The following is a 10,970-nucleotide window of genomic DNA, read 5'->3' on the forward strand; positions in this document are numbered from 1 at the left end:
AAAGCGACGCTTAGTATCAAAATGCCGACAAAAACAGACCACGGTGTGTTTCAAAATAAATGTATACGAATGTTTTAGACGTGGACGCGGCGTTTTGTGGCGTTTAGTCGCCAGAGGCCCGCTATTTGAAGCTAATTAAATGACTCGCGTGAGTGCGTGATGACGTCGTCACCATTCGCCTGCCGACCAGCCGCAAAACGCACACATTTGGCCCAAAGCGAGAAAGGGGAAAACCGGTACTTACTTTTTTTCTTGTCTTCTTTCTTCCCGCGGACAATTGGGGAATTCGGCTTGGCCCCCCCTTCCCCCCCACCAAAAAAAAATTGGTTTCCACAGAGACGAGCGAGCTAACGGTGCCGCTGAATGAATGTGTCCAGCTCAAGCTTAGCAGCACACGCAGACTCTTTACATCTTCGAAAGTTCGAATATCACTTTTCTGATGAAAAAAAAAATTATGTCCCTCATAGGCCGTTGAAAGCAACACCGATTTACACACGTGGCGGGGGAGCGCGATGCTGCACTGCGCCCGCTTGTTGTTCCCCTCAGTTGTCCAGTTGTGTTTTCTTCTTGCTTTTTCTCCCCCGCGTTATGCTGTGTGTGCCTGCGGAGTCCGTCCGGCTGCGTGTGGCCGGCCAGAGGCGAAAGCTGGCCGGGGGGAAGCCAGAGAAAAAGAGTGCGGGCGAGGACGAGCAGGCACCAAGGCAGGCGGGGCGAGGAGAGAGGGAATAACGGAGAGGGAGGGACAACGACTCGCTAGATGGATGGCGGCCAAGCGTCCGACACTGACACACATCCGCGTTTTATTCCGCTCGGAGGACACACAAACAGGCAGGCAGACCATCGTTTGTCCTTACCGTTTGTCGTGCAGATGTATGCAGTTGTGTCCACGCATTTACAACAACGCCAAGATTAGCCCACAAGTCTGTTCGCTGTTGGACAATTTTAATTTAAACAAGACCTCAAAACAGCTAATTGGTATCATAATACTTGATTAATCTGATAATGAATTAGTTGTCAATTAATCAATGAATTATTGCACAACTAAACTAACTACATTAGTGTAGTGAACTGAAATTGTGTATGAAGAGATTAAAACAAACAAACTCATGATAATAAACGGCCAACTCCCTCAAAGAAAAACATGAGATAACAGACACACTTGCTTCATACACAACGCGTTTTTTAAAATTCATGACGCCTCCTGCTGGTCACAAGTGGAATAACAACACGAGGTAACATTTTGAAACAGGAATGAAACTTGAAGGGTTCCTGAAACTTTCTGTCCAAAATTTGAACATTGCATAATTTATAATATGAATTGAAGTGATAATACACGGCTATCCAGATACAGTAGAGTAAAAATTATGAACAATATTCCCCCCAAAAATGTATGACTCGGTGAGGCATGATTAAAATGCAGAAATGCGTTTTTTCTTGCACGATGGAATGTACAGAAATGAATCACAATTCCACCATTCCTTGCTCACGCCCACGCTTTGTAAAACACGACAGGACACGTCAGTAGTAGGATACTTTTTATTTTAACTTAAAAAGAGAGCGAATCAAAAACAGGGTTCAATAAATTAGAAATAAATATAATCGTTGTTGTCATTAATAATACATTATAATTACGCCATTGCGAGAGTCTGGCACAAACAGGCCCTCGGGACGTTTTGTTTTTTGTTTTCTCTAGAAAAATTCTAAAATGAAAATATTGCAACCCACTCAGTCCCCTTTTCTTCCCCCCAATAAACAAAATAATTAGATAAATAAATAAAAAATAGCTCAAATATTAAAACCTCCCGAATAAAAGTGCGACCAACCCCCCTCCCCCTCCCTGTGTTGTTCACCTAAAATCTACGTAGAAATTTAAAATAGGTTAGTGATTTTCCCATTGTACAATTTGGAATGTGATAATCCCTTTTGACAAGATGATAATGTTATTCGTGGTCATAATAACAATAACAATGACAATAATAATAATAATAATAACAATAATAATAATAATAATGTTGTGTCCTTTTTCAGAGTTGCTAAAGATCTTTTTGCATGTTTTTTTCCATGTTTTTAAATGCTGTTCTTTGTCGACTAAGTTATTTACACCTTCTCCCCTTTCTGCGCGTTTTCTTTCTTTGCTTCTGTCTTTTTTTGATTTTTTTTGTACTGAAATGAAAACACCGTCATCCGGTCAGCCCCTCTATATTTGTCAGGTAATAGAGATGTATAGAAATGTCTATGGAAGTGATATATCAGCACTTTTTTTTTTGAAGTAAACGTCCACATACGGCAGGCTCGCACTGGACTAAAACACCCTGTCGGCGACTAGATGGCGCTCTCGGCTCTACGTGGAGTGTGTTTGTAGTATGTACACTTGTCGGTGGTCTTGGAAGTTGCTTGTGTGTGTGTGTGTGTGTGTGTGTGTGTGTGTGTGTGTGTGTGTGTGTGTGTGTGTGTGTGTGTGTTTGTGTGTGTATGTGTGTGTGGCAGCGCAAGCACGGAAAAGCACTCCGCCAATGCACAGAGGAAAAAGCGCTCTGGAATTTCCACCTCGGCTCGGAAAGGTCATCTGCGAACGGAGGGAGGGAGGGAGGGATGGATGGATGGATGGATGGATGGATGGAAAGTATGATAATGGCGGTGGTTGACAAGGGGTAGAGAGAAGGACAGAAGCTTCGTTAGACGTCATATTTTGTGTACCGTGGTTCAAAGTAGCAGCGGGACACCAAACGGACATTGTCATGTCCTGTTTTCTTGTATATGTTTGTCCCTCTGATTGGTTGAGCTTAAAATGTGTTGTTTAAGCTTTAATGCATTTGTTTTTTCAACCATCTCAACCGCAATCCAGTGGAACCTCCAAAAGTAAAAATGATTTTTTTTTTTTTTACTTGCTTGCACATAAAATTTCAATATAACCTGTATGTAAAATTAGTGTTTGAAAAAAACTTTCCGATACTGGCAAAAAATAAAATAAAATAAAATACAATTTTAAAAAATAGTTTGTTAGTCATATTGAGGTGTTATCTTTTTCCCATACCACTAGAGGGAGCCCACAACACTTTGAGAATCACTGCCTGAGATTATACTTGGTGATTATGTTGCACTTCCCTTTATACCTCCAAACACACGATTACAATTGGAAAATAATAACGCCTATTTCGAAATATCACATGACTATCGACCTCGGTTTGAAATACGGTGCTGTTCGACCTGTATTGACACTACACACAGTAGTCATGAATAGTATCTCTTCTCCTGTGACACGCGTGTAAACACACGCATATGCACTCACCATCTGTTCAATGGAGCAGTGACACAAAACCCACAGAAACTCATCAAAAACAAAGCCACTAAAGAATCAAACCACACAGTGGCTCAAATGACCGCTGCGCGTCAGTAATAAATGTCCAATCGTATTTATCGTGTCTTGACTTTTGACCGCTATTGATCAGAGTGCCAATAGAAAAATCGCCCGACACTATCTGTGGTCACCACGGCAACAGGACATGCAGGTCAGCCGACGGCCGCTCGCTCGATGTGACGACACAAAGACGTTCGAGCCGACGCAGGCAATCAATCGGCCAAGGCAACCCAAACAGAGGCCGGCCAATCAACTCACAACAATGTTCGAGGAAGTGGGTGGGGGAGGGGCTTTTATCGCTCACCAGGCGACCATTGCCATAGCGATGGTGGTCCTGCTGAAAACTGATTGGACGGAAGGATCTCGGCCGAGTTGCCATGATAGCAAAAGAAACAGAACAGCAGCAGGGAAGAAAATCAACATGATTGCAGTCAATTAAAATTGGACATTTTACTGCCATCCTGTGCTGACGACGGTTGTAATAAAAGACCGTTAGCGCCGACCGTACTTTATTTATCTATTATTTGTATTTCAATACCAGTAATGGAGAATTTGTCTTTTTGAACAAAATAACTAAATACAGTATATGAACTATATTTACAGTTACATGTGTACATGTGGCTAAAAAGCGAAGTGTGGAAAGTCTCTGTCACTGAAATGAAAGGGATGTTGGTAGCATACCCTCTTTTATTTCTTGCCGGTTTTCTCCTTTGTATCATTAAAGCTACCTTGGCCACGGCAATGTATTTGTTCTTTGTGCACCAACAAAAATGAATACAATACAGCATATGTCTTGTTCACAATTGTCCGACTCAGTCGTGCTCAGTTCAGACGCCATCACCACATAACTTGGAATTTGTTTACCATTCACTTGAATTCATCCGAGGGTGTTTGGTGCCACTGTTTTGCTTAGAAAAGCATTGTCAACGTTATATTTCCTCACTCTGTTTTCATTTTGTCTCGTTATTTCTTCCCTGTGTTTGACTCACGCGCTACCACCTTTGGTTTGGCATGTCATGAGCAAGCTCACCTTCATTTCTGTATTCATCCTCGGTCTGTCACTCAGTACGGGCGGTTGGCATCCTTGGGCCTCTTGAGCTGCACTTTCAGTCTCTTCATGCCAATCTGGAAGCCGTTCATCGCCTGGATTGCGGCCTGAGCGCTGGCTGGGTTGTCGAAACTCACAAATCCTGGAAGGGGAGGATGACAAAAAAAAAAAAAAAGAGGACAGCTTGTTTTGATGATCCTGGAATTCATGTCATCCCGCCTCAACTTTGAGACACAGCACGGCACTGTACATCAAAATAATTAATGGGCAGCATAACTCTCATGCCAATCTGGAAGCCGTTCATCGCCTGGATTGCGGCCTGAGCGCTGGCTGGGTTGTCGAAACTCACAAATCCTGGAAGGGGAGGATGACAAAAAAAAAAAAAAAAGAGGACAGCTTGTTTTGATGATCCTGGAATTCATGTCATCCCGCCTCAACTTTGAGACACAGCACGGCACTGTACATCAAAATAATTAATGGGCAGCATAACTCATCCTCTGTCAGCCTCGCCCACACCCCGTGTATTTTTTTTTTTTTTAATCACTTGTCCTTTGCTGTGTCCGATACAGCCGCTGTCTGCCTTCCCGCTGCTCCCTTTGTCTACCACATGGGTGTGTGTGTGCGTTTACGTGTGCGTCTCACCAAAACATTTGCTCTGGTTGGTGGCCCGGTCAACAAACACCTTCGCCGAAATGACATTGCCAAAGGGCAAAAACATCTGCAGCATTTCGGAATCACTGAACTCCTGAGGCAGGTGGTAGATGAAGATGTTGCAGCCCTCAGGACCTGCCGCACACACAAGACAAGTTTATAGGGGATGACTGGAGAAAAGGGGTGTGGTCCTAAACACACAGACAAAAAAAAAAAAAAAAAAAAAGTCATCACCTTCTCTTTGCTGCTGTTGCTGGGGCTGCTGGTGTTGCTGGGCAACCAGCGTCGGCTGCTGGGGGAACGGCTGGCCGACCAATCCGTAGGCGGCGGGGTACGCCGCTACTGGGGCAGACAAACGGCGACGTTATCCAATTGGGCGGCGCCAACAGGTGGCAACACGGAAACGTCCAATGGGATGTGTTTATTTCCAGCCCAAATGTGTCCCGTTGAAGGTGAAAACTATAAAACGTCTGCAAAAACAATGACCGAGACCACCGATGTCCCCCACCTCCCCCTCCACTCTGTGGCGATAAATCCTCCACACACGCAGCGCATTTTCGATCATGATGCTTGACGGACCAGCTGTTAAGAAGAATAACAATAATTCACAAGTTCGCCTTCCTCTTTCGAACTTGGGCCAAACTGTTGTAGTGGAATACAGTAAATATTACAAAGCCATTTTCGGTCGGAAATATGGTGCGTTTATAAACCAATACAGTGATTTCTTCATTTATTTGTGGTTGAATAATAATTGCAAATTCAACCCTTTACAGGTTTTTTTCCCAGACACTGCGAAGAACACTCGAGGTGTCGCCAAATCAATGTCTACATAGGAATTGTTGCCAAGGAACTATGTTGAAGTTACTCACGGTATATGAGAGACAAGCTTTGTCTGTCGGAGAGGAGCAAAATTTAGCCTGGGTTGTTAGCGGAAGTTACAGAGTCTTCACCGCTTCTGCACGGACCCGTGCACATCCGGGATATTTGTTTTTTGTTTTTTTTCTGAACCGAATGATCTACAAGACATTTATTTTTAACGGTAATCGGGATCTTGGCGCATGGTAGCTTTTTGGTTGAAACTCTTATCATTTTGTTGGTAATAAAAGTAAAAACAATAACTTGATATGTCAAGACCTTTTTAAAACAGTGACCAGATGCTTCAGAATAACAGCCTGTTGTTAAAATTATTGAGGAATTTATCGAAAAATAGTAGACGACCAGAGAAAAAAGTCAATAAATAAGGAATGGGGGAAATAAAATACAATAAAATGGTAGCATATGTTTACCACCAAAAAGAAGAGCAGACAAATTGTAAGTGGTTGATGTGTGTGAGGCTCCAGAGTGAAGTACGCCCACCTGTGTAGTGCTGCATGCCGGCATAGGCCTGCTGGAGCGGGTCCAAAGCTGCTGGAGTTTGAGCTGGGAAAAAAAAAAAGAAAAAAAAAAAAAACGATGTTGAGATTGAAAAATTAACTGTTCCTTGTTGTTGTTTGAAATGTCACATTCTGACTCAGCGCTTTTCCAACTGTGAGGCGAAGAAGAGGACTTGAGAGATGGCGCAGCAGTTTGAGAGGGGAAAAAAAAGCAGCATTCGTTCCTCGGTGAAAAGAGGAGACAGCGGCGAGCAAAACGCTTTACCAAATCGGCTGCAGATAATCTGTATTGTTAACGTGGGCGGAAAGGATTTATAGTAATGCATATGCAGTGCTACCCAGTGACCGCAGAGGAATTATTTGAGCTGTCAGGAGAGAACCACCAAAAAAAAAAAAAAAAGAAAAAGAAAAGAAAAAAAAAGACTTTAAATTTTACAAAAGGTGATGGCCAATATGAAAAGGATTTATATATGATGCTGAGACGGTCATACAAAAAACAGAAAGCATTGGTGAATTATTTATGGTTCCTCGCTTCTGAAAAGTGCAAAAAAAAAAAAAAACTTGAAATTTGACAAAGGTGAAATGGAGGCTGATGTCAAACGAATTTGCAGGCATACAATGTTGAGACTAATCATAATAATTCACAAAAGAGAAAAGTGCACCGTGAGCAGAGATGAATCCTTCTGATGTCCGAACCAATGTGAAATGTTCAAAAAAAAAAAAAAAAAAAGACGATTTGTTGACGACTGTAGTTTCACATCCATCATATACCTTGATATGTGTGAACGCCGTTGGTGTATAATGTCTCGGTGCCTTGCTGTCCGTTGGTTGGTGCGGGCACGCTGCCGTAACCATTCACTCCGATTGGCGGGGGGAGAGCTGGCACAGGCGTAGCTGCGATAGTCGGTGGAGTGTTCGTCCCTGCAGGCATGAATTGCACAGACAAAATCTCAGCCATCGTCGACGTCATTGATGCAGAGTTGATTTCGAGCTGAACTCAAAATGGCTGGAAAAATATGACGGGCTGGGCGAGTATCGAGTCTAGGTTTCGGTATCGGGACGATACCAGCATTATTTTAAGGTATCAGGTACTTTTGAAGGATGCCGAAAAAAACCCCCAAAAACATCAAATAAGTCTTCGTGGCCTGTAAGTGAAACAATGAATCGTCTTGGGCGTCAGAAAGACGTAAAGGTCTTTGTGTTGTTGAAATTTTATGTATTATAAGTAAAAGGGGTGTCGCGATCCAATATTGACATCGGATAACAGTCCGATATCAGCAAAATAAATAAATACATAAATAGAGTATTCCATCCGGCATCATGAATGTAAAAAAATTCGGAACGTACACCTGATTATTTTTATTGACTTTATTCGAGGTTTTTTTTTCCTCAGGGTCCTTTAATTGAATTTCGTTTTATTTTATTCAAGTGTACTTCATTTTTATGTTTGAGGTTGAATTTATGTCACCCAAATGTTTGGAATCAGTGGGTCCTATTTTCTCATACCGACTGTAGCTGACTATTGTTTGTTTGAATTGCATCACTTGATCACATTTCTTCTAACATTTCATACTGAAAAAAATAAAAGCATGTATCATTCATGTTGATATTGTTTGGGATCGATCTAGGTATCGGACAGTACTCGAGGCTGCAATCAAAATCGGCATCATATCTGAAGTGCAAAAGTTGAAATTGATGGCAAAACGCCTCACAGTGGAGCGAAGCGAGCGCCTACCCGAGGACGGCGTGATGGGCGTGATGGGCGTGGCGATGATTCCGTTGGCATTGAGCGCCGCCATCTGCTGCATCTGTACGGCGGCGACTGTCGCCACGGGGGACAAGTACGCCGACTGGGCGACCAGAGCCTGCTGTTGGACAAGCTGTAGCGGGGGGACGGGGGGGAGGGGGTCGTGGAAGAGCACGTGGAAGACAAAGAGACAGTTAAATGTTTCTGGGAAGATGCGAGAGAGGAGGGTGAGGGACAAGGGAGAGCGAGTGATGGAAGAGCAGATGAATAGAGATCTAATTACGAGAGCATTATGGCCCGAGTCAGTGGGTTAATGGCGGCGTGTTGCAGGCGGGCTAAATGCCAGATGACGTACGTCCTGTTGTCCGGCTAACAAGGTTAGCGGCAATTAGCCGTCGGAAAGTGAGGACATCCTTTCACGAGTGCGCCACTTGCCTGAGCGTTGACCGCCTGCGTGTAGGCGTTGTAGGCGGGGAAGTTGAGGGTCATGGGGCTGAAGATGCCCAGCTGGGAGGCCACTTGCTGCATCCTCCTCAGCCCCCGCTCCTTCTCCGTGTCGGCGAACTTCACCACCAGACTGGACGACGCCCCCTGGTACGAAAGCGCATCACCGTCAGCGTCAGACTTGTCATCGACATGATCTTCACATCAATGAATGGCATTCATTATCATGAGCAAATGTGTTATTTCAGTAGCGTGTATCAAACCGGTCGCCCTTTGCACGATTCAGTAGCCAACAAGTAGCTTTCACTTTTCAAAACACTTTGGTTCAACAGCCATTGTGAAACTTGTCCGAATGCTCGCAATTTCAGCCTCGAATATTCTGATTTCTTTTGTCCTCTACGAAAGCTTCCCTATTATCTCTGTCAGACATTTTATGACATGTTACGGATCAAACCAGAAACTGAATCAGAATCAATTTATTGAAAAAAGGCCATCTATGAAGTGAGGCCGTTCTAGCAATGACCTGTTTTGTTTTGTTTTTTCCCTGACAGGAAATGGGAAGCATCTATTTGAGCACGGTGTTTTTCTTAAGGGGTTTATTCCAGGAAACGTGATAATGGGACGGCTAGTCTTGCTCATCTTTTCATTTATGGTATAGATTTGGCTCACGCAAGCCCGGATCGCTGTTTAATAGCCAAAGGCCTGGAGGCTTTCTAATCATTTGGAAGCACCTTCAACTCACAGGCATTGTGCGACTCCCGTGCAGGCTATTGATTGCAGCCTGGGCTTCAGCGTGTCCCTGGAATTTGACAAATGCACACCCTAAAGGAACAGCAGCAACAAAAGCGAGTCAGTCAGACAACATGAGCTCCATTCAAATCAGCCGTGACCCGTCGCGTACCTTTGCTGGTGCCGTCAGGTCCTCTCAACACGGTGCACTCGTCGATGCTGCCAAAGGGCTCAAACAGCCTTCGAACGTCCTCGTCGCTCTGTTGCTTTCCCAGCATGCCCACAAACAACTTCCTGTCCTCTGAGGTGCAAAGCAAACAAAGAGGAAAACGATTAGGAGCGGAGTCTGCTCTTGAAAATCATATTCTTAGAAGCCAGAGGTCCTCCAGAGGTCCTTTGAGGCCACTCACATGGACACAAACAACGACACTACCACGTTGACTCAGTCTCTCTGTAATATTAAACATTGTTCGTACTTAAGGATGATAAAGAAGATGTACATGCCTGTGACTATTTTTACTTTGTGTGTTGATATGTGTTACTCTACCATTTTTGTTCAAGTATTTGTTGCTTAAAGGGTTATAAAACAGTAAATCATTGATGCCAACCGTTCGCATCTCAACAGGGATTCTTATTACATGTTAGCATTAAGCTAAGCTAGTTCTCAAGGCAATAGACAACATGTTTCTCTTTGTTTCATGTTTATTTTGACAGTAAATTTCCACTGGGAATGACAACAAACTGATTGTAGCCTCCTTTTTTTTCACACAGAGTTTGCACTCGAGTCACAGTAAAAAAAATTCATAAGTCGGGGCACTCTCAAAGCACCACTGTATTCCTCTGTTAATTTTCATACTCAACTGTAGAGACTAATAAGATATGACTTACAAATTATGTTAAATCACAATTGCTCAAAAAAGGGAATATTCATCATCACAACCCTGACATGCAAATTTTGGCCTGTTTTACTGCCACTTCTCTCCTCTTCTGCCTGGGGTAGGTTGGCGGCAATGAATGAGCTGAGGTTGTTGCTGCCGCGACTCCACCCACTCTCTCACAGGCGTTCATATTACCACAAGGACTCTTTTGCATTGAACTCGCGCCGTTTAAAGTGTGCAGAATTTCATTATGCGGTATAATTTTATGTGGTCAATGACGCTTCAAAGGTTAAGGGCAATAAAATTCCAATTGAAATGGATTGAATTGAGCTCACATTATCAACTAAACTGCTTCAACAAAAATTTTCCTGTAACATTTTCTTGTTTTGAAAGATGAGTGAACTTTCTTCGCACCCACTTGCTCCATTCACAAAAGCTGTCGGTGCCTATTAGTCATTTCGAAAAAAAAAATGGGAGTGAATTTTAACGCAAGCCACAGTTTATGATGCTCCGGACCTGGCCTGAAACATCATTCCCATCTGTGCTAGTACGTTTGTTGTTTTTGTAGGACACTTCCTCTCTTGTCCACCAGGGAGCAGTATTCACTACAGTGGAATAAGGAGAGTCTGTGTGTGGAGGCTGCCAAACTCCCCTGATGACTGCTCTCCATCTCTGTCTGATCCATTTTGACTCTTAGTCTTCTCTCTGTCATTCAGTGTGTGTGTGTGTGTGTGTGTGTGTG

General features: G+C 43.4%; 2 protein-coding genes across 5 annotated transcripts in view; both read right to left on the reverse strand.

The window, feature by feature from the left end:
- cers2b (ceramide synthase 2b) overlaps window positions 1-675 on the reverse strand; it is a 16,486-nt gene extending 15,811 nt beyond the window's left edge. Inside the window, exon 1 of the mRNA XM_019881599.1 lies at window positions 246-675. The gene's annotated coding sequence lies outside the window, so the exon portion shown is untranslated. The remainder of the gene's footprint in view (window positions 1-245) is intronic.
- Window positions 676-1,522: 847 nt separating this feature from the next.
- The window catches only part of LOC109522799 (CUGBP Elav-like family member 3), a 35,446-nt gene continuing 25,998 nt past the window's right edge, over window positions 1,523-10,970 (reverse strand). For 2 of the 4 annotated variants that reach the window (XM_019881607.1, XM_019881609.1), the window contains 11 exons: window positions 9,523-9,651; window positions 9,364-9,443; window positions 8,613-8,768; window positions 8,166-8,310; window positions 7,202-7,351; window positions 6,414-6,476; window positions 5,292-5,399; window positions 5,049-5,192; window positions 4,696-4,760; window positions 4,389-4,483; window positions 1,523-2,566 (listed from right to left, as the gene is read on the reverse strand). In XM_019881607.1, coding sequence (XP_019737166.1) covers window positions 4,421-4,483; window positions 4,696-4,760; window positions 5,049-5,192; window positions 5,292-5,399; window positions 6,414-6,476; window positions 7,202-7,351; window positions 8,166-8,310; window positions 8,613-8,768; window positions 9,364-9,443; window positions 9,523-9,651 — 1,103 coding nt within the window. In that variant the 3' untranslated portion in view covers window positions 1,523-2,566; window positions 4,389-4,420. Of the gene's footprint in view, window positions 2,567-4,388; window positions 4,549-4,695; window positions 4,761-5,048; window positions 5,193-5,291; window positions 5,400-6,413; window positions 6,477-7,201; window positions 7,352-8,165; window positions 8,311-8,612; window positions 8,769-9,363; window positions 9,444-9,522; window positions 9,652-10,970 lie in introns of all 4 variants that reach the window. The other 2 variants (XM_019881608.1, XM_019881610.1) reach the window with 2 other exon arrangements.

Source organism: Hippocampus comes, unplaced genomic scaffold (assembly GCF_001891065.2).
Source record: "Hippocampus comes isolate QL1 unplaced genomic scaffold, H_comes_QL1_v1.1 scaffold227, whole genome shotgun sequence".
NCBI lineage: Eukaryota > Metazoa > Chordata > Actinopteri > Syngnathiformes > Syngnathidae > Hippocampus > Hippocampus comes.